Source organism: Diplodia corticola (assembly GCF_001883845.1).
Source record: "Diplodia corticola strain CBS 112549 chromosome Unknown scaffold13, whole genome shotgun sequence".
In the NCBI taxonomy this organism is placed as follows: Eukaryota; Fungi; Ascomycota; class Dothideomycetes; order Botryosphaeriales; family Botryosphaeriaceae; genus Diplodia; species Diplodia corticola.
Window position 1 is genome coordinate 250069 of NW_017971492.1, and position 23333 is coordinate 273401.

Below are 23333 nucleotides of genomic sequence, written 5' to 3' on the forward strand. Positions count from 1 at the left end.
TGCCCACAAGCCTGCGCGCGCGCTGGAGCTCTGCTGGAGCTCTGCTGGAGCTCTGCCGGCTCGCGCGTGAAGCGCGTAGACGCGAAAAATTCGGCATGGCGCCCGCGCAGCGCTGAAGAGAACGAGCCCGGCCTTCTGTGCGTCTCGGACGATCTGATCTGTGAACCCTGAAGAGCATGCAGCTGGAGGGCAGTCTATTGCCGGATCGCGCAAGCCGGACGCGCGCGTCAGCCAACAGCAGGCGGCACGAGTCGGCCTCATGTGGCAGCTCCGGCTAGGTCACAAGCACGGCTTCGGTTACAGCCCAGGTGCCCAGCAACCGACGGCGACGGCCACTCGTACGTGACCCAGCCGTGGCTGCCTGCAGTGACAACGACGAGCCGCCAAGCTAAATTTGGGGCGTCTGAGCGCCTGCCAGATGCACATCAAAATTATGCCTGCCCTCGGCACGGGTGGTGTCATTGCTTCCATAAGACCATGGCTTCCTCCGCCCCTCTCCTCATCTTGTTCCTCGACCCGCGTGCGGCATCATGAACCTGATCTCGCGCTTCTTTAGTCCGCTCCGAGACGGCCCCAACAGTGCTCTAGGCGCCAACATCTTCGAGCCGCGGCCACCGGATGCTCCTCGCAGCAGCTTGGAGGAATTTCTGGCCGAGGCGGCCGAGTGTGTGAACAACGCAGCTGGCTGGGTGCCAGAGCCGAGATTCGCTGCCATGACGATGGCGGAGGCACCCTCTTCCCCACTTATCAAGCCCCTGGGCACCACTCTCTCCCTCCCGCCGACGCCTGAATCGCTGGCTTCGCGCCCGGCCTCAGCAACCTCCAGGCCCGGCTATGTCCAGCAGCACTCGCTGCCGAACATCGGCACTTGGAGGAGCACCACTCATTGTGCCCTGTCCAGGTCGAGCACTCCGTCGTCGCCAGAGTAAGGGGCCTGTCACGCCGAACCGTGGTTGCGAAGCCGCTGACAGATTGCAGCAAGAGTCTTGGCGGTCGATCGGGGCGCAAAGATCATGATGGTCAGGATGACAGGGAGCTCCTCTCCGACTACTACGAGAACCTTGCCAATCTGCACGAGAAGGAGGAGAACATAAATAACCTGGAAATCGACATGAAGGGGATGCAAGTTATGCAGAAGACCCGAGCATTGCTGGGCCAGCAACCGCTGTCCGTTGATTTTCAACTGTGGGACCACCATCGCCAATCGATGGACGATCAGCTGGGTAGCCTACAACGCCAGAACGACATCCTCCGAACCCACTGCATCAAGCGCGGCCTTCTTCTGCTCCCGAACCCGTCCGCGTTTAAGAGAAGCAACTCTGTGTCCACAGGGCAAGACAACGGCAGAGTGCTGCCCGAGCCCGGTGTACTCCTCACAAACAGGCATCGATCGACCACCCTGCCTGCTGCTGTCGTGGAGCAAGCCGTTTCCAACCATCGTTCGGAAAGGAAAAGAATTCCTCGCCCGGCTAAAGCTATCCTCGAATACCATTTCACCATGACCCCGCATCCATCTGATGCTGAGCTAGAAATTCTTGCTCTGAAAACGTCGTTGCCGATCAAGAGAGTCAAGACCTGGTTCATCACAAGAAGAGCCGTTTGTCAAGAACACAGTGCTTCCATTTGAGCGAACACACACAGAAACAGTTTACTCTTCAAGCAGCGTCCCACATGCGGCTTATGTGGCAAAGTCTATATAGACTGAGACAGTCGAATCCACCCCAATGGAAGCTTTCATCATCGTGGCTTAACCGACGGATTATGGAAGTCGGATCAACGAATTACGACCCACCTTTCCATGAAAAAAAAAAAAAAAACCACCAACAAACATAGCCTTCTGGCTTGACTGTAAGGACTGCAAAATTGTGTCCTACCCTGGATACAAGACTTGGAGAAATGACGGGTTTGTGGTGACATACGCTCGTTCTATTGCACCTTCAATGGTGGAACCCTGGTGTCAATCACCGCTCGAAATGGTTACACAGGCTGAGCTGAAGTGCCGAGTAGCCAGACTGGCCTGCATTCGACCAGAGCGCATTTAATGCGCTTTGTTGCCGCTCGAGGCCCCAACTTCACATCACCATGGCTGCACGATGACCCGATAGGCTTTGCTATATCTGGCAAAAGGAACTTGGCCCTTGCGCTGTAAGAATTATCTCTGAAGACTTTCTCGATGCGAAGCCGACAAACGATTTACCATGCCAAGTCATTCGCAACTTTTTAGGCATCTACAAGATGTATTTCTCGCACATATCCGCAATGTCCAGCAATCTTTCGAGCGTATGGCTACTGCGGCAAGCAATCCATGGAATGGCATTGGAACGTACCTGGGATCCATGTGGTCAACATTCTCCACTGTGGAAGAGGTTAGTAAAAAATGGGAGACGAAGAATGAGCATGGTGCGTCAGGACAATAGCCGCCAAGGCTGCATGTTTCTTGGAGCAGGTGCTTCATGAATTCGGTTCGGAGGGCTTGCGTAGGCGCCATTGAACAATCCGGACTACTATTGCGAAGCTCATGAAGGCAGAGAGAAAGGCCTTTCTACATGAGCACATGAGACCTTGCTTCACATAGAATTTCATTCCTGCCGGGCATTCGGGCCCCATCTTCTATTACTTGTACTATCTAGACATGTCGAATGATCAACACCTTATACTGCATCATCCAACAAAATGCTTGTCATGCAAAGGCTGCTGATAAACGGGAGTGTCGAGAGGGCCGACATCGCAACCCTGGCATGACGTTGCTGGGGGGTCTGTAGTGATACAAGGCCGTATGCTATGGAAGACTTAACCTGTGAGATGGTCAGAAATCAGACGGACTCAACGAGGATTGGTAATGAGCGGCCACGACTTCCATAGTCACGTGAAATGATGCCATTCAGCGGCCCATGGCGGCGGCGGGCAGCGGCGATTACAAAGGCGGCCGAACACCGGAGCATGGCGTCAGTGCTGGAGCGGGCGGACATTTTGTCTGCGCATCTCACGATATCTGCGAAGTTGTAGCTTTCTCTGCGTTCTTTGCACACCCCGAAAATGTCGGTCGCAAGGAGAGTCGCCGGACGCACCGGCGTCAGCCAGCAGCTGCTCCGCTTTGCCCGCCCGCGGCCCGCGCAATGCCGCGAGTCGCGTCTCGCCGCCGCGCCCGCATGGCCAGCTTCACGACGCCTTCACAGCCAACCGCCCCGCAACGCCCAAGCCGCCCACGCCGTGAAGCCTGAGGCCGAGCCCGCCGACTCGACGAATCCTGCGCTCGCCTTCCCGTGTCTCGACGCCCTCGAGAGCCGCTCCGCAACTCTGCAGAAGCGCTCGCTGCTTGGTCCCGAGCCCACCTACACCTCCGGCAACCATGAGAACTTCGTCTGCAAGGAGCCCATGCTGCTTGACTGGGGTGGAATCCTGCCCGAGTTCAACGTGGCCTACGAGACTTGGGGGAAGCTCAATGCCGATAAAAGCAATGCCGTTCTGCTGCACACCGGCCTGTCCGCATCCAGTCACGCTCACAGCACCGAGACCAATCCTCAGCCCGGCTGGTGGGAAAAATTCATAGGCTCCGGAAAACCTTTGGACACCGACAAGTATTTTGTCATCTGCACCAACGTCATTGGGGGCTGCTATGGCTCGACTGGCCCCTCTTCGACCGACCCGGCAAACGGCGAGCGCTATGCAACCAGGTTCCCCATACTGACAATGGAGGACATGGAGCGCGCTCAGTTCAAGCTGCTCGACCATCTCGGGATACACAAGCTCTATGCTAGCGTCGGCTCTAGCATGGGCGGCATGTTGAGCCTGGCAGCTGGAGTGCTCTTCCCCGAACGCGTTGGCCGGATTGTTTCCATCAGCGGCTGTGCTCGCAGCCATCCTTACAGCATTGCCATGCGTCACACCCAGAGACAAGGTGCGTTGTCCGAGTGCTGCCTCCCTGGCTTGTGCTAACCCCCTCCAGTGCTCATGATGGACCCCAACTGGAACCGCGGTTTCTACTACGACACTATCCCGCCTCACTCCGGCATGAAGCTTGCTCGCGAGATTGCTACAGTCACATACCGCAGCGGACCCGAGTGGGAACAGCGCTTCGGAAGGAGAAGGGCTGACTCTTCCAAGCCGCCTGCGCTGTGTGCCGACTTTCTGATCGAGACCTACCTCGACCATGCTGGAGAAAAGTGGTGTCTGCAGTATGACGCCAACAGCATGCTCTACGTTTCAAAGGCAATGGACTTGTTCGACCTTGGCTTAGAGCACCGTGTTCGCATTAACGCCTTAAGGGCTCAGAACGAAGGCAAGCTAGCAGCTTTTGCCGCCGGAAACAAGGTTCAGGCGGCGGCGACTGCCGATGCGTGCAATCTAACCCTTCCAGAGCAGCCGTATGAGGAGCAAGAGCAGTCCAATGGTTCATCGGCATCTCAGGCCCCCAGTGACACTCAGGCAACTGGGCCGCCGGAACCTCCCGCAGACCTGGTAGCCGGCCTGAAGCCCTTGGCGAATACACCTACGTTGGTCCTGGGTGTGGCGAGCGATATTCTTTTCCCTGCATGGCAGCAAAGAGAAATAGCCGAGACTCTGCGCCGTACCGGCAACAGGAACGTCACACATGTGGAATTGGGAGAAGAAAAGAGCTTGTTCGGCCACGACACATTCCTTCTGGACCTGGAACATGTGGGAGGAGCGGTCAAGGATTTCTTGGGATGAACGGCAATTACCTTGATGATGTGGTGGACGGCAATTTCCTTGAACAAGCGTGCATGGGTTGGAGTTTATGGCAAGGTTTCTCAGTTTTCGGAATGGTCAGGGGGATGGCTGGTCTGCGCATGCCTGCCACCCATCTATTCAGTATTCAAAAAGGATCACGATTCTCCCTTCAGTCTGACTTGCCTCTCAGCAGCCTTCGCACCTTGCCTCTATTAATCTTACGTGGACCCCAGCTATCACTCTCCGTTGGCTCAACCTTTCGCCTTCCCGCCAAGCATATTCAGCATCGGCTTCCGACTTGGTCACGCAAATTCATTGTTATCTGTACCAAGACACTGAGAGGGGTAACGAGCACCGGTTTCGAGTGGTGTCGCTTGCGGCTCTCCGTCTGATCGCTATCTCCTCTGAACCAAGTTACCGCTCTCTAGATTCTACGTTGACGAGGATTCTTAGGTAGCAAAAGTTTTTCCATCGATATGCGAACGCGAGGAAGCCCTCCAACGGGTTACGGCATATTTGAGACGGAATGCGGGGCACCTAGGCCTCCACAGTTCGGGCCATTAACCCGCGGTGCTGGCCCCTTCCCATTCCGTTGCTGCCTGCCTACGCCACAAACGGTCCCCTTGATGGGTCACGAACCACTGTTACAACTGGATTGGCGGTCTCCAAGCGGCCCGACCAACGTCTAAGTTTGCCGGGCCGAGTATATTTCGATTTCGAACTGACATGATCTTCTGATTTTTACTCTTTCCAATCCGTCGTTATGGTCCGAACAAGACTATGACTCTAGGATAGCGAAGGAAAGACCGCCTATCACCCTTCCCAGTGGAACGATCGTGTTACGAAGGGTTGGCTCCCTGGCACCGAGTTCGAGACACGACGTCTCTTTCGTAACCTTGAACCAGAAATCTTCGATCACACCTCGTCTTCCTGCATGACGTTTGCCATAATCGGTCGATCTGGACTGCTGCCTGGAGTCTCGAGCTATGGCCGATATTTCCACCGGGCTTCGCTACTGACCTTATCAACTAGCGTCCATTCTCAGGTAAACCAAGACACTCATGGCCAAGGCGCGAGTATGCTCCCCAGAAAAACTGGGGTCAAGATCACGAATCACAGGTGGTTTCAGGATCCAATGGCGCTCTAGACTGATACTTGCCAGTCAAAATATCTCTTCCGTCTCGTAGGATCAGCGTCCATGGTACATGACTATCAACCTTGACACAAAACCAGCCTCACCGTGACGAACCATGGACTGTCACATTTACAGGCTGTTGGTTGTTTCAGGGTGCAGCACGCCCGTCCTCCTGACCGCTGTTTAGCTAATCACGAGAATACCCAGACTTGTCATCACTGTGCATGAGAGATGCCTCGGTGGGCACGACGTCTCCAGAACCCAGTTTCCTGATCTCAAAAAGGGATGAAGGTATTTTGTCTAACCGAATACAGGTTCGCGTTAGGCTCGAATCCAGCGTACAGCACTTAGACCTCACTTGGCCAGGACGGATGTAACATGTGGTCGCCGACGATGAGTCTGAGAATGACCCCTGGGGACCTATGATGATGACCCTGCTCTGCGAAGGCAACCCGATACTCGGATCGGGCCCCTCCATCGCGGCCGCGAACCAATAGGACGCTTGGGCTTCACCTTGCTGCACCTTCAGCGATAGACGGGAGAATGGATCAAACTATCGGACGCGAGGCCGGAATCTATTGGGAGATTCGTTAGGACTGGTCTCGAAGGGCAACCACATTTTGGATCATGACGACTGTAATCCAAGGCCGGGTCATCACACGCCGTCTTCAGCCGGTTGAGCGCATAATTTGCTGATACGTAAAAGCTCTCGTCTTCCACAGCAAAGTGTCTTCAAGTCTAAGACTCCAAGAGCGCACGTCCTCACTCTATTTCTACCAAGACAATCACCTTGACACCAATCACTGAAGCTCTGCGCCACCACCAGCGCCACAGCGGTCCGAGCGCCATGGGTTACCTTGTCAAGGACTACACTTTGCAAGAATACATGTGCATGGTATTCTACTGCATCGTTGGCAGCGGTGTCCTCTTCCACTGGGTGCATGTGTGGCTCGGCAAGCCAGACTGCCGCGTCAAGGCACTCGAATCCCGAATGCGGCGGGTCGAAGAGGGCGTGGCTTCGAGTGAGGTAAACCCACACCTGCGCCAGTTATACAATGTCGTCTATTGCGCCTTGTTGCAGAACGGGGTCGCTCATTGCGCACCACAGCAAAAATCACTACCCTGCCATGGATATCCGCCCGTGGATCCGCTTGGAAGGCGAGACTCAGGCTTTTGTTCGTCAGCGACGCCCCCGCACGCTCTTGGACCCGGAAATCTTTTTTCAAACGTCAACGATGGGCCCAACTCGCTCTTTCATGCACCACCACCGTCGCAATGTCAACACGTTGATCCGTATTTCAACAACACATGCTACAACGATAGCATCGCTCCACACGACGTCTCAATCCCACCGGCAGTGCGCAATGACTCTGGTTGCTTCGACACTACATGCTGCTCTCCGATGTCCCCTCCAATGCCTGATACCCCTTATCGGCATCATAGGTGACTATATGGTAGTGCCGTCGATCCGAAGAAGCAGGCCACCGCGGAAGTCCCGAAAAGGGACCTGCCGATCTGCATCACTACTTGTGAACTCACGAAGGAGATGGCTCCGCAAAGCCCGTCTCCGCGACCAAAGAAACATCGCCGCCCGCATATGCCTCGCCTACCTCTACTTCCAACGTACCATCACCCCGCACGCCATTGGGGTGCATACGCCGCGCCTCACACTGATTGAGAAATGGATGAACCCAATTCAACAAAGACAGCTGCACCCTCAGAAGGCAAAGTGTAGGCAACGATAGGGTTGCCAAACCAAGCGAAAGTGCCGGCCGCTCCTTTCCCAAATGCCTCTCGACGCAAAAGACGCCTTTCCATCTTCTTTCCCTTTTCGGCTACTCTCAAAGTTTGCCGTTCGAACTACACTCCGACCTATCCACCTGCACGCCAGTTGCTGTCTTTCAGCTTTCTCCAAAGGGCTCCATTTGGTCTTGCCTCTCGTTAAAGCCACTATCAGCTTGCACCGTACACTGCTAGAGCGCTGTCCAGTGCTTGATCTGCAAGGAATCTCAATGGAGCGAATCCAACTTTCCATCCATTACCAGCCGACGCAGGCATTTTATTCCAGCGTTACTCAGTTCCACCTTGTCGGTCTGCGTTTGCACCCACAGCGCTCCTTTCCGCAATATACGGGTCCGACCTCCCCCCACCAGGCTTGGGCGGAATTTCAGTACGACACTCTTCAATCCAACAACCCGAGACGTGGTAACACATCATTCCTCGTACTGGCGACGCGTTGCCGTCATATCTCTCCAACACCAGCCTCTGTTCCATACCAACCGTCACTTCAGAGCCACTCTTCGACCCATACCGAGGCACATTTGCCTTCGCATTGTCGATCAGCAATTGAAATGCCTATCCAATTCTTAGTTCTACACCTCACTGTTACTTCACGCACCAAGTGATGCATCTGATCGGGCTCTACTCGTCATCTGGCCATCTTTTCCTATAGATCCAGAGTGATCATTTGCTCAACATATCCTTACCGTAGCGAATAGATGCACCTTGTGTCCATACCGTTTCTTTTTTCTCAAGATATGACCAAGAGGTCATCACCATACGGCTTTCTTACTTTTATACCCATGAAAAGCTTTGTCTTTTCGCGTTTGCATCTCTTCATCTCGAATATCACATGCTCGTTTGCTTCATGCAAAAATGTACTTTTTTTTTTGTAACAGATCATTAATATTAGAACGGGGCTCTTTGTGTTTCTCTTGGCCCATGCATGTCTCTTTCATCTAAACATTTTCCCCGTCTCCATCAATCGTTTCTGATGCCATGGTGCCTTCCTTTGAACATTCTGGCCAACGACACCCGTGATCATTCCTCCCCTTCTCCGACAATCAAGAAAACTAATGCGGTGCTTTCTCTCATCGATTAGAATCGCTCCCGCCCCGAGCGCCACTTCCCACGTCCCATACCCTCACAAAAAAGAAAAGTCAATCATTCTTCTTCTACTTCCTTCTTCCTTCCTCCCCCTCCTCCTCCTCATTCTTCTTCTCCCTCTTCCTCCCCCTCATCAAATTCACCTCGCCCCACCCGTCGGCGTCGCACCCACAGGCGGATACACACCGGCCGGCGTCCCCACGGGCGTCCCCACGGGCGTCCCCACGGGCGTCGCTACGGGCGTCCCCGCCGCACCGCCACCGCCACCCACGGACAGCACGCCGTCGGCGCACGAGAAGATGTCCGGGTCGTAGCACTGGGCGCCGCAGGCGGGCAGGGCGCGGCCGTTCTGGATGGGGCACAGCACGTTGGCGCTGCTGTCGGCGTTCACGTTGGCGACGGCGTCGCCGGGAGTGTAGGGCGCCGGGTTGTTGCAGTAGAAGGCGGCGGGGTCGTAGGCGTGGGCGCCGCAGGTGGGGAGGTTGGAGGTGGAGCCGGGGGTGGCGTAGGGTGTGGCGTAGGGAGTGGCGGGTGGGGTGTTGGCCGAGGGGGGTGTGGCGACGAGGGGCGTGCTCGCGACGGCGGGTGGGGTGTTGATGGGGGTGCCTTGCTGGGCGATGGGGGAGGCGTAGGCCGCGGTGGAGAGGAGGGCGAGGGCGAGCTGGAGTTGCATTGTGGGGTTTGGTTTTTTGTTGTTGTTGTTGTTGGATTCGGTTGTGGTTGGTGGTTGGATGGAATGGTCGACGGGGAGGAATCAGAAGCGACTGGTTGCTTTTAGGTGATTATTATGTTGGATGGAGAGATGAGGATGGATTGGCTGATGATGAGAGGATGTTGGGTCTGGTTGGGACGCAAGAGCAGCTGCCTATATACCAGTCTCCCTAGCGGCCTGAGGTCAGAAAAGCTGCCATTGTGCGGAACCCCAACAGCATTGCCCCCAAGCTCGTCGTCATCATTCAACCACGCAAGGACAGCCATCGGCCGAGCACTGCCGGGTCCAGAACGAGCAATGCGGGCTTATTGGTCGCGCATTCGTCCATAGTTTCCTTGTACTGCAAGGCGAAGAAAGGTAGGCAGGGCGATTTCCCAAAGTTGACTGACAACCCTTGACAGGTCCCCAGTATTCGGTTTTACAGGTACAGCTGTTCGGATCGCCTTACCGAAAGTTCCATGGCAGGACCAATCAGGCGCAGGCACATGCTGGCGGCTTCCTTGCTCGCCGCTGAGGCTGTGGGCACCTGGGCGGGCGGCCTTGCGTGCAGGGAACGCAGGGGAATGACGTCGGTCGCCCTTGGAGCTGGGGGGCCGCGCCTCTCGTCTTCACGTGGCGAGACAGGCCGACAGCTGTTGACGCGTCCACCCGGTACCAGAATGCTGGCGGGCGGCGAGGGCGGGAGGTAGTCGGGAAACAGTGGGTCGGCGGAGGGTGGAGGGGACTGATCGGCCAGTCGGATCGCTATTTTTAGGACCCCACCCGTTGCAAGCTCGCCGACCCGACGGGTGGCTGTGCTGGGTGTGGCATGGACTGGCATGGCATGGCGTTTTGCCATCTCGCTCGGCCGCTGTGCCTCTCTTGCCTCTCTCGTGGTGTCGGTGGCTGGGTGGCCGATGCGGCTGTTGCACGCTGCAGGCACGCAGCTGCTGCTGCGCGCGCGCCGTGGGGGCGGCTCTCGGGTGCGGCTTTTTTGCAGCCTGGTCTGCAGCTGTGACGTGCGCAATAGGGGTCCGGGAATGCCGTGCAGGCTCGCAAGGCTGTGAGGCTCTTCAAGGCTGAAAAGCCTGCGGCGTCGCCTGGCTGCGCTTGCCCCAGCATCTCTAATATGCCCCGTTCCGGCCTAGCGCTGCATTGCCGCCCCCAGCCCTCCGCCCTCCAGCGACTGCAACTCTCTCTCTTTGACCACGCGCATTGCGACCCCCTCCTCGGGCCTTCTATATCACGGCCAATACAGCATTGCGGCGCGCAGCGTCGGCGCCGCCACATTGGCCCATTCTCGCCGCACCGGCCGTATCCCGCCAGCGCCGGCCGCTGCTCACAAACACAAGCTAAATATGTCGCTGGGCGCTGGAGCAATGCGTCATCACGGTGCGTGCTGCGGGGTAGCCCAAGGACACACTGGTACTTTCGTCGGCCAGAACGCTCCCGTTCGCTGTGCTTTGCAACCGTTCCCTGGCCGTGGTCTGGCCACGCACGGCGGCGGGCTGCAGTGAGATGGGATTTGCTGGCCGAGGGCCTGCTGCAGTATGGAGTCTGACGCCCCACGAGCACATTCCGGTCTGGGGGCACGGCTGACGAGGGGCATTTGTGGAGGTGCCAGCAGCGCCGCCGTGACTGGCCATGGTGCGGCGCAAACAGGCGGCGGGGAGTCGCGCGGCAGCAGCCTGGCGAGACGAGCGAGACGAGCGGCGGCGATCGGCGCACCAAAGCCACACGAGAGGGCAAACCGACACGTGAAGATGGAGCTCGAGGACGGCCGCCGGCTACCTGGGCGGTGAGCAGTGCGACGTGCGACGCCAGCGCTGCGTGCCGCCTGGAGCTGACTGCTCGGTGTTGCCGCCGCCGCGAGCATTCGGCGGAAGCGGGCAGCTGTGCGAATGCCACCGCTGGCAAGCTGGCAAGCCGGCAGCACCTTGACGTCTGGACTACTGAGTGCTGGACGCAGCTCGGGCTCCAGTGGACCATCACGTGGCGCAGTGCGCGGAGGACGTCCAATGGCCGCTGGGGCGGGAAATCTCATCGCGGCGGCCCCTTGCAAGGCGGTACGACGATTACAACACACCCAGCTTCACCACGAGCCCCTAGCACAAGCACGACGGCGCGGATCCGGCGCGCCCGCTGGCCACGAGTTTGTCGCGCCCGCTGCCACGTAGCTGCGCCGTCGCCCAACGCCTCTCGTCTGACGGGCCCGCGCAAGCAGCAGCGGCAGCAGCAGCAGCAGCAGCTTGGAGTCGCATGGACATGGACATGGACCTGGAAGCAGCTCGCCGCACGCACGCGCGCGCACGCCCGCGAGCAGCCTCCGCATCCGCATCGAACACGCCGGGTCCCGATGCGCAGCTCTGCCGCACCAGGCCATAGCGCCGCCGCCGCGCTTAGTGCTCAGCTCGACCGCGTCCGTCCCGCCTGAGGCGCATGCGACGCCCGAGTATTTATATCATTTCCGCGCAGACCTCCCCAAGCCCGCCTGTCTCAGCCAGCGCGCCCTGTCCCTCAGACCCCAGCACTAGCAGCGGCACCGCGGTAAGCTTATACACACCCACCCCCGGCCCAGCGCACCCAGACATCTGTCAGCACTAGGGAAAGGCGCCCGCGCATTGACACCGTCTGCCAGGGCATTCCCTACGAAACATCCCATATAGGCCGACTGCGATCCCGATCCACTCGCCATTGCCCTTCTGACCCGCGCCCGAAGCCCAGCTAGACGCCCGCCCGCCTCGCCCTTCCCGCCGCCGCCCCGGAGCGAATCGCGCGTCAGCTTATCCCGCCCACTCCGAGTGACGGCTTGCCTGCCCGTCCGCAAGCTTCCCCTTCCACGGCGCGCGTCTGCGAGCGGCAAGGCAGGGTTGGAAAGCAAATAAACACCTGCGAAGCCCGGCGAGACGAGCCGCCGAGGATCTGCGGTACACTGACCTCTGAATTCTCCGGCTTCACCAGAGGCAATGCCGCCCGACAGCTCCTCGTTTACCGCGCTGAACGTCTCGAGCTCTGCCGTGCCGGAATGGATGGGCTCCTTCTCCCTGTCGGCGCCGCCGAACACCGATCTCTGGCGCAAGCCGCCCAGCAGTGATACCTCGACCGCCCCCATTCTCTACACCGCCCTGCGCAACCCCTTCGTGGCCGCCGAGGTCACCGTTTCCGCCGACTGGGAGCTCGAGTGGGATCAGGCCGGCTTGGTGATATTCGCAGGCGCGCCCCCGGGCCGCATCGGGGGCTCGCAGCAATCACCACCTCCAGCAACAGTTGCGCCCACTGGCCCGACGCCTGCCCAGTCACAGCCGCCCGCTCAGCCGCAGCCGCAGCCGCAGCAGCACGACGCCCCTCCGCCCGCCTACACGCCGCCTGCGCCTGCCTCGAAATGGGTCAAGGTCGGCCTGGAATTCAGCAACAACGAGTGCCATGCCACATCCGTGTGCGCCACATGTGATGGCGCCGACTGGGCGCTCACCTCCCTGCCCTCGCACCGCGGCCGCCGGTCGGATCTGCGTGTGAAGATGGAGCGCATCGGATACGCCTTGTGGGTGTGGTACGAGGACGACGTCAGTGGGTGGAAGAAGCTGCGCGAAGTGACGTGGTTTTTCTGGGGCGTCGAAGACAAGGCGGTGCGCGTGGGTGTTTATGCGTCCCGACCCGCCAACCTTGGTGCAACGCATTACGAACGCCGGCACGGCGGTCCTCGTGTGACACAACGAAACCTGCTCGTGGAGTTTGAGGGTTTGGAGATCTTCTAAGGCACCGTCGCCCGTTTTTTTATTATTTTTATACCGATAATCTTTCCTCTCGCGGATCTGGTCATCTGTAACACCACTCCGCCCTCTTTCGTCTTGTAAAAAGGGTCCGGAACCGTCGGCAGCGCCGCAAAATATCCCTCCCAAAATCTTTTTTTTTCTTTTGGCCGTCAACTGCCCTTTTCAACTTTTCTTGGTTTATTGCATTAGCAGATATCCCGGAGAGCGATTGACATCCATCTTTCTCAGTCAGGAGTCATCTCTATTTCTTCATATTCGGCTTCGCAAAAAGGAAAGTTGTATTCCCTTGGGGTTGTGCTCGATGCAGTCGGATGGCACTGCATCATCAGTCACAGCAAGGCGCACTGGCCGTTTTTTTTTTTGGATTTTTTCTTTCGGAGTTCATTTCGTTTCATAGTCAAAAATTTTCAGGTCTCGGTATTGGGAATCCGCAGCATAAAGATTGAAGGTCTCGAGTTGTTAATATGACGCAAACTGTAATTTCGGGCTGTCTTTCTTTTTTTTGGGGGGGATCATTATCTGCGCCGTCTTATACCTATGAGGCGACATGGTATCAGCGACGGCTTAATAATTTGGTGAGTACTGGGTGTTCGGAACTTCATCCAATGTATATTTATTATAAGGAGCTGGTTGCGTTCGCAGCAGCTCCTTGCTATTTTCTATTGACACTCATTCGAGCTTTTCGTGTCATGTCAAATGTTGCATCTTTCGAGACTGGTCACTCTCAAGGCCAATTTCGATGGTGATATGTGCAAGTTCACGTACTAAGGAAGGCGGGAACTGCTGGGAATTCGGTCAGCAGAACTTGGAGGTGTTCTATCAGCTGAGATAAGCTTGAGCGTGCATATGGTCCTACAATTTCTGATGGGCACGGTCTAGCAAGACTATCGTCAAAGCGGGAGATTTCGTCTCAGTCGACTAGCTAAACCACGATGTTCACTGCAGCACTTTACGAATGCGGTACCATCTTGGGCCGCCTGCCATCGTCCTCCTGCCTCATGATGGCACAAAATTACAAACGGCATTCTTCCAATTATTCTCACCCCGGAGGGGTTTTTTTTTTCTTTCTACAAGCTCTTCGATATAGATTCTCGTCAAGCGCCGCTAGTGCATTCCGAACGGCTTGCGCACCCACCGCTAAAGCTAACGGCACCAAAAGTAGCACAATCAATAACTTCAATCCCCGCGCTAGCGTCTCCATGGTCACTATCAACGATATCACACTGGGGTAATTAGAACCTTGGCTCCTCAGCAGCGTTGAGGTGCTTGGAGTGCTTGTCTAGATGACCTTCCCTTTACATTGTTCATTCATTGGTGGTAGGAGCCCGTCGTCTGCATATTTATGTATGACCCTCAACTGCATCGACGTCTGGGTAATTGGTCGCTTTAATCACTCATGGAGGAAATTCTAGGCTTGAGCGAAGCTTTAATTGGAGGTATGAGGTCTTGGTAACTCAACGTATTTTCATAAATAAAGCCGTGAACTGTCGACGCATGTGACCATTATGTACCCCGTCCGACCGTCCGACGATCGTCAGTCGTGCTCCTCGAAATAGCCAATTTCTCCATCCATTCTAAACCCCTAAACCCCTAGTGTTACATTCAAAGATACCCTCCGCTCTTCGTCGGCGCAAGCAAATGCAACACCAAGCCCCCCCAGACCACATTTCGAAACAATGCTGGGTTGTTTAGCGCCTTTTCTTCGTCCATGCCTTCACAAAATCCGACTTTTCCCTCACGCCCAGACCCAGCCGCTTCACCCTGCCCAAACGAGCCAGATCCTCTCCCACGCGATCAAGCACCTTCTTCTCCTCTGGGCTAAGCTCAGCGTACTCTGAAATCCCCTCGCCAAGTGGAGTTCCCTCAAAGGCGTTCGCTGAAATGCGACTGTTTGGCAGGGGCGAGTGATCGCGGCCGGTTGAAGAAGCTGGCATCTCGAGCTTGAAGCCGGCGGTGTTGAAGACGGCCTCAGCAATCCGCACTCGTATGCAGTGGGTAGGCTTCGAGCACAAATTCCACAGGAACTTGAGGTATTTCCCGGGAATGGGAGTGGCAACATCGGTTGGGGTGTAGCGCAGGCTGACGGGGAAGATCTTCGTCCTTGCTGGAACCGTCAGGAGACTCGGGCTGAATGGCAGAATGCCGCGGCCATTGGTGGTCGTGCACTCAGGGAAGACTACGATCGAAGCGTCTGGATTTTGTGCAATGAGCTTGGCGATGGGGACGAGCGTAGCGTTGGGCGGCGGAACGTCAGCAGGCGAGGATAGGGCATGCAGGATGGCTCCGAAGCAAGTAACGCGTTGGACGAGTCGTGTGGAGGGGTACGAGACGGTAAAAATCGGATCGAAAATGGCGGCGAGATAGAGAGCATCGAGGGGCGAGGTGAAGGAGGAGGCGATGATTGTGCCTCCGTGAGGTAGGCGCTTCTTATCCTGCTTCGCCAAAGACCTGCCGTGGTACACGTTAGCAGCGTCCCGATGTGACTTCTTGGCTCACGCACCCTCTCTTGACACCGTCGATCTGTAAATCTATCCACCAGATGCCGGGTATGCCCAACATCAGCCATAGCGCAGCTTTGCGGACTAGCGAGCCGACCGGAAGCCAGCTGAGCAGCAAGAAGTACACTGCGGCAGCGGTGAAGAGCAGCGGCACGCGACAGGCGAAGAGGAAGAGGTGGAGGGGTAGCGCAAGCTTGGAGGACTCGGTGGTGACGGGAAAAAAGGGGGCAACCCCGGTGCCTGCAGCAAAGGTCAGACAAGCATCAATGGTGAGAGCCCAAGGCCAGCGCACCTCTGTCGCGGTACTGCGAATACTTCTCCATTGCGAGGGTTGAGCTGGAGGAGAAGCCGGGAGTGCGAGGCGCTGTCCAGAAATCAGGCTGCTCGAGAGCTTCACGCAACTCCGTTCGGTGCCCGAAGCACACAGAGCGGGCGTTGGCAGCGCGCGAGGTGAGAGAACGTGGCCGACGGCAGTGACGTTCATGTGAAAGCCGCAGGGCTGGCCAGCTCAAGCCAGCTCCAGCTGCAGCTTGGCTGAGTCAGCGGCACCGGGGCCGGGAGCGTGGTTGCGGGCTTGGCAGCGCGTTGGGGGGAAGGAGCGACGGCCCGTGCGCATTGTTTACAAGCAAGCGACGCAAGAAGCAGCAGCTCTTCAACGCCGCAGAGCTCCACTCCACCCGCCCGCGCCGATAACAACACCCCGTTGCCCCGCTGCCCACCCCCGGCCTGCGATGAGGAGCTTATAGCTCTCGCTGTTTGTCCGCGCTTCTGTTATTCCTTCTCTCCGTCACGCCCGCCTCGTCGTCATGGACTCCCGCGAGAATTCGGTATGCTGCATGATGCGCTCGCATTCCAGCCTGTCCCAAGGTCCATTGACTCTGACCGTTACCTTTGCAGAGGCCCACCGGCATCAAGCCGCCTAGCAAGCTGCCCGCGCTGTCTACCGCTGGCCGCGGTCTGTCGGAGCTGTCCGCGGCGGACAACAACTCACGCGCTATGCCGTCGACCCTCGTTCCCACCAAGCACAAGGTTACTGGCCGTACGTCGTCGCCACAGCGCATTGTTTCCATTTTCCCGCTGATCTCAGACTCAGTTCCTGAACCCGCACACAAGCTGCCCCGGAAGACCTTGGCAGAGAAGGCTGGCGAGACCAAGTCCAAGGTTCCTGCTCCGCCGAGCTCGAAGCCCGTCAATGGCATCGTCAAGGCCACCACAGCGGCAGGTATCCGCAACGGCCCATACTCATCTTCAGTCTCAGCAGCCTCGACACGTCCTACTCGCGCCAACTCCAACACGACTTATTCCAACAGCTACAGCCAGCCACCCCGCACTGTCCGACCGCAGACGTCCATGGCACATACGCGGAGCCAGTCCCATCAGACCCCCGCGGCTCGGCCACGCACGGCCGTAGAAAGCGATGACAGCGATCCGCCATCGCTCAGTAAGCGCAAGGGTACGGCTCCTATTTCTATTACAGCTTGCGTTCCAGCAGAGGAGGTCAGGCCTAGACGGGTACGCGGGAGCTCAAGCACTCAGAGCGAGAACTTCTCGTGTCGCAAAAGATCTCGCGCTACCCAGGTGACTCCGCACGCTGCGACCGAATTTCTCTCTCAGCCTGAGCAGCATTTTCAATTTCAGCCTTATGTTCAGCCCCCTCAGCCCGAGCAAGCGGGACGCCGGAAGTCTGCCCGGGATGTATCGCTTTCAACACGATTCCAGTCCCTGACACTCACGGACGGAATCAAAGAATGCATCCCGGAAGATGAGGAACCGCCTGCTACACCATCTCTCATACCCCGTCCTGTACTTGCTCAGCTTCAGCCTCTGCCGCCTCCACCGCCCCCAGCAACCCCCACACAGTTTCGCTATCGTGCTGCGTCACCTTCCAAAGAGCCAGTCACACCTTTTTTGAGTAAAGATTCTAACACGCGTGCGCCTTTTGTAGCATGGGATACCAAGGGTCGCCTCGAGGATATGGAGGCCCTCTATACCGAGCTCAGGCATCAAATGCAGAGCACTACGACCGAGCGTGAGAACATGAAGGAAAATGTCGAGAGCTACAAGACGAAAAGTATGTCAGCTACGCTTGCGCAAATCAGCTACTCCCTTCAGGAGCTCGTCATCGCGCGCTACATCACACAACCAAAGATCTTGAAGTTAACCATTGCTCTTGCCACCGCAGTTCACGAACTCGATGCGATGCGAGTACAACTGTCAACGAAAGTTGACTCTTACAGATCCGACCTAGAGAACACAAGGCTGAAACTAACCCAATCCGAAGTCGCCCTGGACGCCGCCAAGAGAGCGCATGCGTTCGAATTGAAGGACCTTCAGAGACAGAGTGAGCATGAGTTGAAAGACATGCAATTTCAACACGAGAGGGAATCCATGAGGCTCAAGCAAGACGCCGAGCGGAAAGCGGATGAGCTGCAAAGGAAGCTGGAGGCCCAAGCCAGCGATTTGAAAAGGGAGTACGAGCAAAAGCACGCAGACTTAAAAAAGGAGCTGGAGGCAGAGTTGGAGAAGGAGAGGCAGCTCCGCGTCAAGGAGGTCTCGGAGCTGAAGACGGAGACTGAGCTTCATCGCCAGAATGCCGGAGTCGACCTGGAGCGCAGGGATCGTGAAATGAGAGAGCTCAAACGCGAGAACGAGCAGTTGCAGGCCGATCTCGAACGGAAGACTACGCTCGAGAAAAACCTCCGCGACAAGCTTTCCGAGGCCTCTACTAACACCCTGACCCTTGAGAGCGCCAACAGCGCCATGAAAGCCAAAATCAACTTCCTCGAATCAGACAGCCAAGCGCAGTCTTCGGCTTTTGGCGAGCTCCAGAAGCAGATGCAGGAAGCGATTGATGCAGCTGAGGAAGCGAAATCCAAGCTCCGTGCCGAGGAGACGCTTCGCCGCAAGCTCCACAACCAAGTCCAGGAGCTAAAGGGCAACATTCGTGTCTTCTGTCGTGTGCGTCCACCGGCGGAGACGGAGGCCCCCCAAGCTGCGGAAATTGCCTATCCGGATGCCGGGAAAGACAGCAAAGAAGTGGTCATCCAAGGTCCGCAGCAAAAGAGCGCAATGGGTACTGTCACCCAGTCTACGAATCCTTTCACCTTCGATCGTGTCTTCGGCCCCGGTTCCCAGAATGCCGAAGTTTTCGAGGAGATCTCCCAGCTGGTGCAATCTGCTCTCGACGGCTACAATGTCTGCATCTTCTGTTACGGACAGACTGGCTCGGGCAAGACCTTTACCATGTCTTCAGTCGATGGCATGATCCCTCGCGCCGTCAAGCAGATCTACGAGACGGCGCAGGGTCTGGAGGAGAAGGGCTGGAAATACAAGATGGAGGGCCAGTTCGTCGAAGTCTACAATGAAAACCTGAACGACCTGCTTGGTAAGACGGAGGAGCTCGACAAGAAGAAGCTGGAAATCAGGCACGATCCGGCCAAGAAGCAGACGACGATTACCGACGTCACCACGGTTGCTCTCGACAGCCCGGACAGAGTGCAGGAGATGCTTTCGAGCGCTTCGCGCAACCGCAGTGTCGCGGCAACCATGGCGAACAGTCGTTCGTCTCGGTCCCACTCGGTCTTCATCCTCAAGCTCAAGGGCGAGAACTCCATCACTGGCGAACGTAGCGAAGGCACGTTGAATCTTGTCGATCTTGCCGGTAGTGAGCGTTTGAGCCACTCGGGCGCCACAGGTGACCGTCTCAAGGAGACGCAGAACATCAACCGCAGCTTGAGCTGTCTTGGCGATGTTATTGGAGCACTGGGCTCTGGAAAGGAGGGAGCTCATGTGCCGTACAGGAACAGCAAGGTAAGGCCCGGTTTCGCTTCATGCGTTAGGAAAGTCACTGATGATTGCTCATAGTTGACTTATCTGCTGCAATACTCTCTTGGCGGCAACTCCAAGACGCTCATGTTCGTCATGATCAGCCCGCTGCAGCCTCATCTGCATGAGACCATTACGAGCTTGAAGTTCGCGACCAAGGTACGCCGCATCAAGTCAAGACATTGTATGAGACGGCCACGAGTCATGTGCTAACTCAGGTTTCACAGGTGCACAACACGCACATTGGCACCGCCAAGAGGCAGGCTAAGATCAAGGAATAAACCTCATCCTCGTCCAAACCCTCACCTCAGCCTCTGTTAGGGTCAATGAAGCGACCTTTGTGCCTGATGCCCGTGACGACATCGAGCATCAGGCCACTGTATATAGAGGGTCGAGGTGGACAGTTGTTCTCTTCCGTTGTTTTTCATGCTTTATATCACATCGGCCGGACCAAGCCTACCCTCGCCTTTGGCTGGGGCCGTGCCGACGCTTTTTTTTTTAACTGGAGACGACAACGGCTCGTGGGCGTTTTGGGAATTTTACTTTTGGCGGCCGTACGTCGCTCACCAGACGACGAGCTTTACCTCTGGTTCATAGCTTGAAGGTCTTGCTCCGCTCCTGTCGAATGGTAGGGAACATCTTCTGGCCTGCAAGGCTTACGGGTGTTTCTTTTTTGTTTTGTTTTCTTGGTTCCAATAGAAAGGGTGTTGTCACTGGATCACGAATGGTGGTGGGTTGGGGGTAGAAGGGTTGGTTGATGGAGGAATGAGAGATGGTTTTCTTTTTGGATGGATGAATGGTCGGATGGACGAAAGGGGATGTGGTTCTTTAAGCTTATGTCTACGTACATCATCTCTTTGATTTGGACCTAGCAAGCTCTTTCCTCCCTCCCTCCCGAATGTCTCGTGTTCAACAAAAAAGCAAGCTATCTGTTGGGATGTGTGCCAGGGGCGTTGGTGTGTGGCGTGGTAAGAGCGAGAGCGAGGCTGAGGCCTTCTACTGTGGTCGTAGAGGTGGTGGTGGAGGGCTTGTCGGGTGACTTGACCTTTGCTGAGTAGGCATGTTTATGCACGGTGGATGGTGTGTAAGCCCGGGGGTAAGAGCGAGTCTTGAGCGTGGACAGATTTGGCCACCCACGTGGTGCGAGATACGTAGATGCATCCGCTTCATTGGGCCAGCATAGTGGTATTGATGGGAAGACAGGTATGGAAACCCCCCCCTGGACGACGACGAGGTGATGCCGACTCCGAGAGATCCAAACACGACTGACTACTGGAGAATGCGGAGGAGGGAGGTGGAAGGTGGAATGATGGGGCAGCCTTGCACGTCGAGACGAATCCCATGGCGCCACATGCCCGGCCGGCGGGCGCAATGCGGCGCGACGGAAGCTCATCCACCACCCCGGGCTTACATTAAAAGTCGCACTCGTGGACGTCTAAAAGACCATTCATCAGTTGGATCCATGTTCCGGGGCGGGCAGGTGTGATCATCAATGCTCGGTACGGTTCCATGAGGCCGCATTCCGTTGCGCCATGGATGATGCCTCACTGCTCCTGACGGGGAAGCCCAATTAGGCCGCACTCTGACGCCAGTTGCCTCCCAACCGTGATGTCGAAGGGCGGTTCGTACAGCGTCGTGACTTTGAAGCGAGCGGTGCGCGGCGGTCGTTTGCGTTTCAGTCCTCCCCTTCGGCCGGGGATGCTCCATTCGAGGTCGACGAATCCTTGGACATGAAGCACGTTTCCTTCCAGGATCAGTGTCGTGTCGTCGTCTTGGGCTTGCTGTATTTCCATCGAAAGGACTTCGATGACGAGCTTTGGCGAGATCATGTTGATGTCTTCGTTGTCGTGTACCGCTTAGGACATGACTGCCAGCTTCTGGGTCACAGTGCCAGAAGGCTGGTGGAGGTGGATGGCCGCCATGGTGGTGTTGGAGTCCTGAAGCGCGAGACATGTTTCTCCTAGTCAGCATGGCTCTGGTCAGCTGGGCCCAGAGGAGTCTGCTTGCCTGGGTGGGCATTGAGGGATTGTGGCCAAAGCACATGCTTGAAGATACCGTGCGTGGTCTTGAGAAGTTTCAGGGAGATGGCGATGACGTCCGAGAAGGCTGGTTCTCACTTGGCTGTGCGTCTGCTCTCTGACATGCTTCGTAGCTACGAACACAACTGAAGTCTCGTGAATAAAAGATTAAACTTGTAATATGGCATGCATGCGTGGCAATGTATTTCACGAGCATTCGGACCAATGGTCTGGGCCAGAGTTCAGCTGTCAAAGAGAGTGCTGCGTATATACGGGAGTGAACTGTCAATGTGAATCAAATGCGTTATCAGGACAAGACTTCATTGACCAAAGCTCCGCTCAATGTGACTGACTATCAGTCTCTAACTGCTAGAGATGATGAGACGGGAGTGGTGAAGCCCATGTTGACCGGTTCACCCTGTTCTGTTTTGGAGTTGCAGCCTCTTTCGCCGCTTTCTTCTCTGCCTCTCTCTTCTCTCTCTTTGTGTCTTTCTCAATCTCCCTTTGATCCTTCACATTTTTCTTTTTGGCTTTCTTGAACCCCAGTATCTAGAATGCCGGTAATTAGCGTCTTGCTATATGGGCCTGGTCAGAAAGACACACCGTTGGAAGCTTTGCGCCGAGCACGTTCGAGGCGATGTACAAATTGAGTCGTCGACAGACCAAATACAACGTCCGCACGCAAACCATCAATCACCAGGAACTCGTTATATGGCGCATCTCTGATGAAGTTGTCTGGGCACTTTATCAATTGCCCAGGGATGTCCTCATCCAAGTTGATACCTCGCCAGCATGTATTCTTGAGAAGCCCAAGCACATTAAGGCGCCGGCCGTCCGATGTCTCATAATACGTTCCAGGCTCCGTTCCTGTCGGCAATGGGTCGGGCTTGCGGCCCCAGAATTTGAGTGACCTCCAGAACGATCGTTCTCCATCGCTTCCTCGCGACGCATAAGGCTCAAAGTCACCCAACTTGCCCCTAGACTTATTCAGAGCAAAATTCTTCGACATACACTGACAGTCGGTGCCAAATCTTGCAATAGCACTATCGAGGGATGAGCCTTTGACTGCTTGGCCGTCCTGCAGCGCGAAATCAACGTATCGGTGGTAGTCATCCTGCAACGACCGAGAATTAGATATACGATCACATGTAAGGTGGCTTTTACCTCGCGCGCATACTTTCAATGTCCCGCACTTGTAGAATTGTAACCAGGACGGTCGACCACGATCTGACATTGTCACACCAAAGGCAGCGAGCGGCAAGACCGCACGTGTAGCCTGGTCAGGTGGCACGTAGAGTTCGTTCGTGAAGCTGGTGGCCCGGCTGCTCAAGGGACGATCGGTCGGAGGAAGTGGCGCGGTAAGCTGAGATTGATTCAGGGCTGAACGGTTGCAGAAACCAACGAGGGAACCCGAGCTTTTGAAGGCGGAGTGGAGGCTCAACATATAAGGCTAGGGGCCCAGGGATGCGAGCACAGTGCACTGCTAAGGTGATTTCGGGTGCTGACGTTGGGACGGTACCTTGTTGTGAAATCAGGACCGAAAATTGAGATATTATAAACCGCGCTGCCCCGGGGTTTTAGGGCGGTTTTGACCAACAAGGAAAGTGTTTCGAGCCTTTGGCCTTGTATGACCAAGTGTCTGTCGAATGGCAGCTCGGCTCATCTGCAAGGCCAGCAGATGGGTTGACGCCCCGATACACTGCATCCCGATGATCCCATACATGAGTTTGTTGAGGGACCTTTGTTCCCCCTCTTTGAGCGCTTCATTTTCCCAACGCGTTCCCAAATGGCCGGCCCTGTACTGTACGATGCTCAGAC

The 23333-nt window shown here is 56.4% G+C and overlaps 8 protein-coding genes across 8 annotated transcripts; 4 read left to right on the forward strand and 4 right to left on the reverse strand.

Moving 5' to 3' along the window:
- Nucleotides 1–530: 530 nt before the first annotated feature.
- Nucleotides 531–1627, forward strand: BKCO1_1300090 (homeobox and leucine zipper protein homez; the record flags this gene model as incomplete). The annotated part of the gene is made up of 2 exons (XM_020270977.1): nt 531–925; nt 979–1627. 2 exons carry the CDS (start codon nt 531–533, stop codon nt 1625–1627), a joined length of 1044 nt encoding a protein of 347 aa, XP_020132371.1.
- A 1409-nt stretch (nt 1628–3036) lies between these two features.
- BKCO1_1300091 (homoserine o-acetyltransferase) lies at nt 3037–4689 on the forward strand (the record flags this gene model as incomplete). Its single annotated transcript, XM_020270978.1, has 2 exons — nt 3037–3898; nt 3947–4689. 2 exons carry the CDS (start codon nt 3037–3039, stop codon nt 4687–4689), a joined length of 1605 nt encoding a protein of 534 aa, XP_020132372.1.
- Nucleotides 4690–8849: 4160 nt separating this feature from the next.
- Nucleotides 8850–9383, reverse strand: BKCO1_1300092 (uncharacterized protein; the record flags this gene model as incomplete). Its single annotated transcript, XM_020270979.1, has 1 exon — nt 8850–9383. The coding sequence occupies one exon, from the start codon at nt 9381–9383 to the stop codon at nt 8850–8852; it is 534 nt and encodes a 177-aa protein (XP_020132373.1).
- Nucleotides 9384–12367: 2984 nt separating this feature from the next.
- BKCO1_1300093 (uncharacterized protein) lies at nt 12368–13156 on the forward strand (the record flags this gene model as incomplete). Its single annotated transcript, XM_020270980.1, has 1 exon — nt 12368–13156. One exon carries the CDS (start codon nt 12368–12370, stop codon nt 13154–13156), a length of 789 nt encoding a protein of 262 aa, XP_020132374.1.
- Nucleotides 13157–14862: 1706 nt separating this feature from the next.
- BKCO1_1300094 (vacuolar protein sorting protein vps66) lies at nt 14863–15995 on the reverse strand (the record flags this gene model as incomplete). Its single annotated transcript, XM_020270981.1, has 3 exons — nt 14863–15622; nt 15675–15912; nt 15965–15995. The coding sequence occupies 3 exons, from the start codon at nt 15993–15995 to the stop codon at nt 14863–14865; spliced, it is 1029 nt and encodes a 342-aa protein (XP_020132402.1).
- Nucleotides 15996–16478: 483 nt separating this feature from the next.
- On the forward strand, nt 16479–19778 carry BKCO1_1300095 (kinesin-like protein klpa; the record flags this gene model as incomplete). The annotated part of the gene is made up of 5 exons (XM_020270982.1): nt 16479–16499; nt 16570–16711; nt 16766–19482; nt 19537–19656; nt 19725–19778. The coding sequence occupies 5 exons, from the start codon at nt 16479–16481 to the stop codon at nt 19776–19778; spliced, it is 3054 nt and encodes a 1017-aa protein (XP_020132403.1).
- A 1263-nt stretch (nt 19779–21041) lies between these two features.
- BKCO1_1300096 (uncharacterized protein) lies at nt 21042–21326 on the reverse strand (the record flags this gene model as incomplete). The annotated part of the gene is made up of 1 exon (XM_020270983.1): nt 21042–21326. The coding sequence occupies one exon, from the start codon at nt 21324–21326 to the stop codon at nt 21042–21044; it is 285 nt and encodes a 94-aa protein (XP_020132375.1).
- Nucleotides 21327–21884: 558 nt separating this feature from the next.
- Nucleotides 21885–22959, reverse strand: BKCO1_1300097 (uncharacterized protein; the record flags this gene model as incomplete). Its single annotated transcript, XM_020270984.1, has 3 exons — nt 21885–22064; nt 22159–22629; nt 22693–22959. The coding sequence occupies 3 exons, from the start codon at nt 22957–22959 to the stop codon at nt 21885–21887; spliced, it is 918 nt and encodes a 305-aa protein (XP_020132376.1).
- Between the last annotated feature and the right edge of the window lie 374 nt (nt 22960–23333).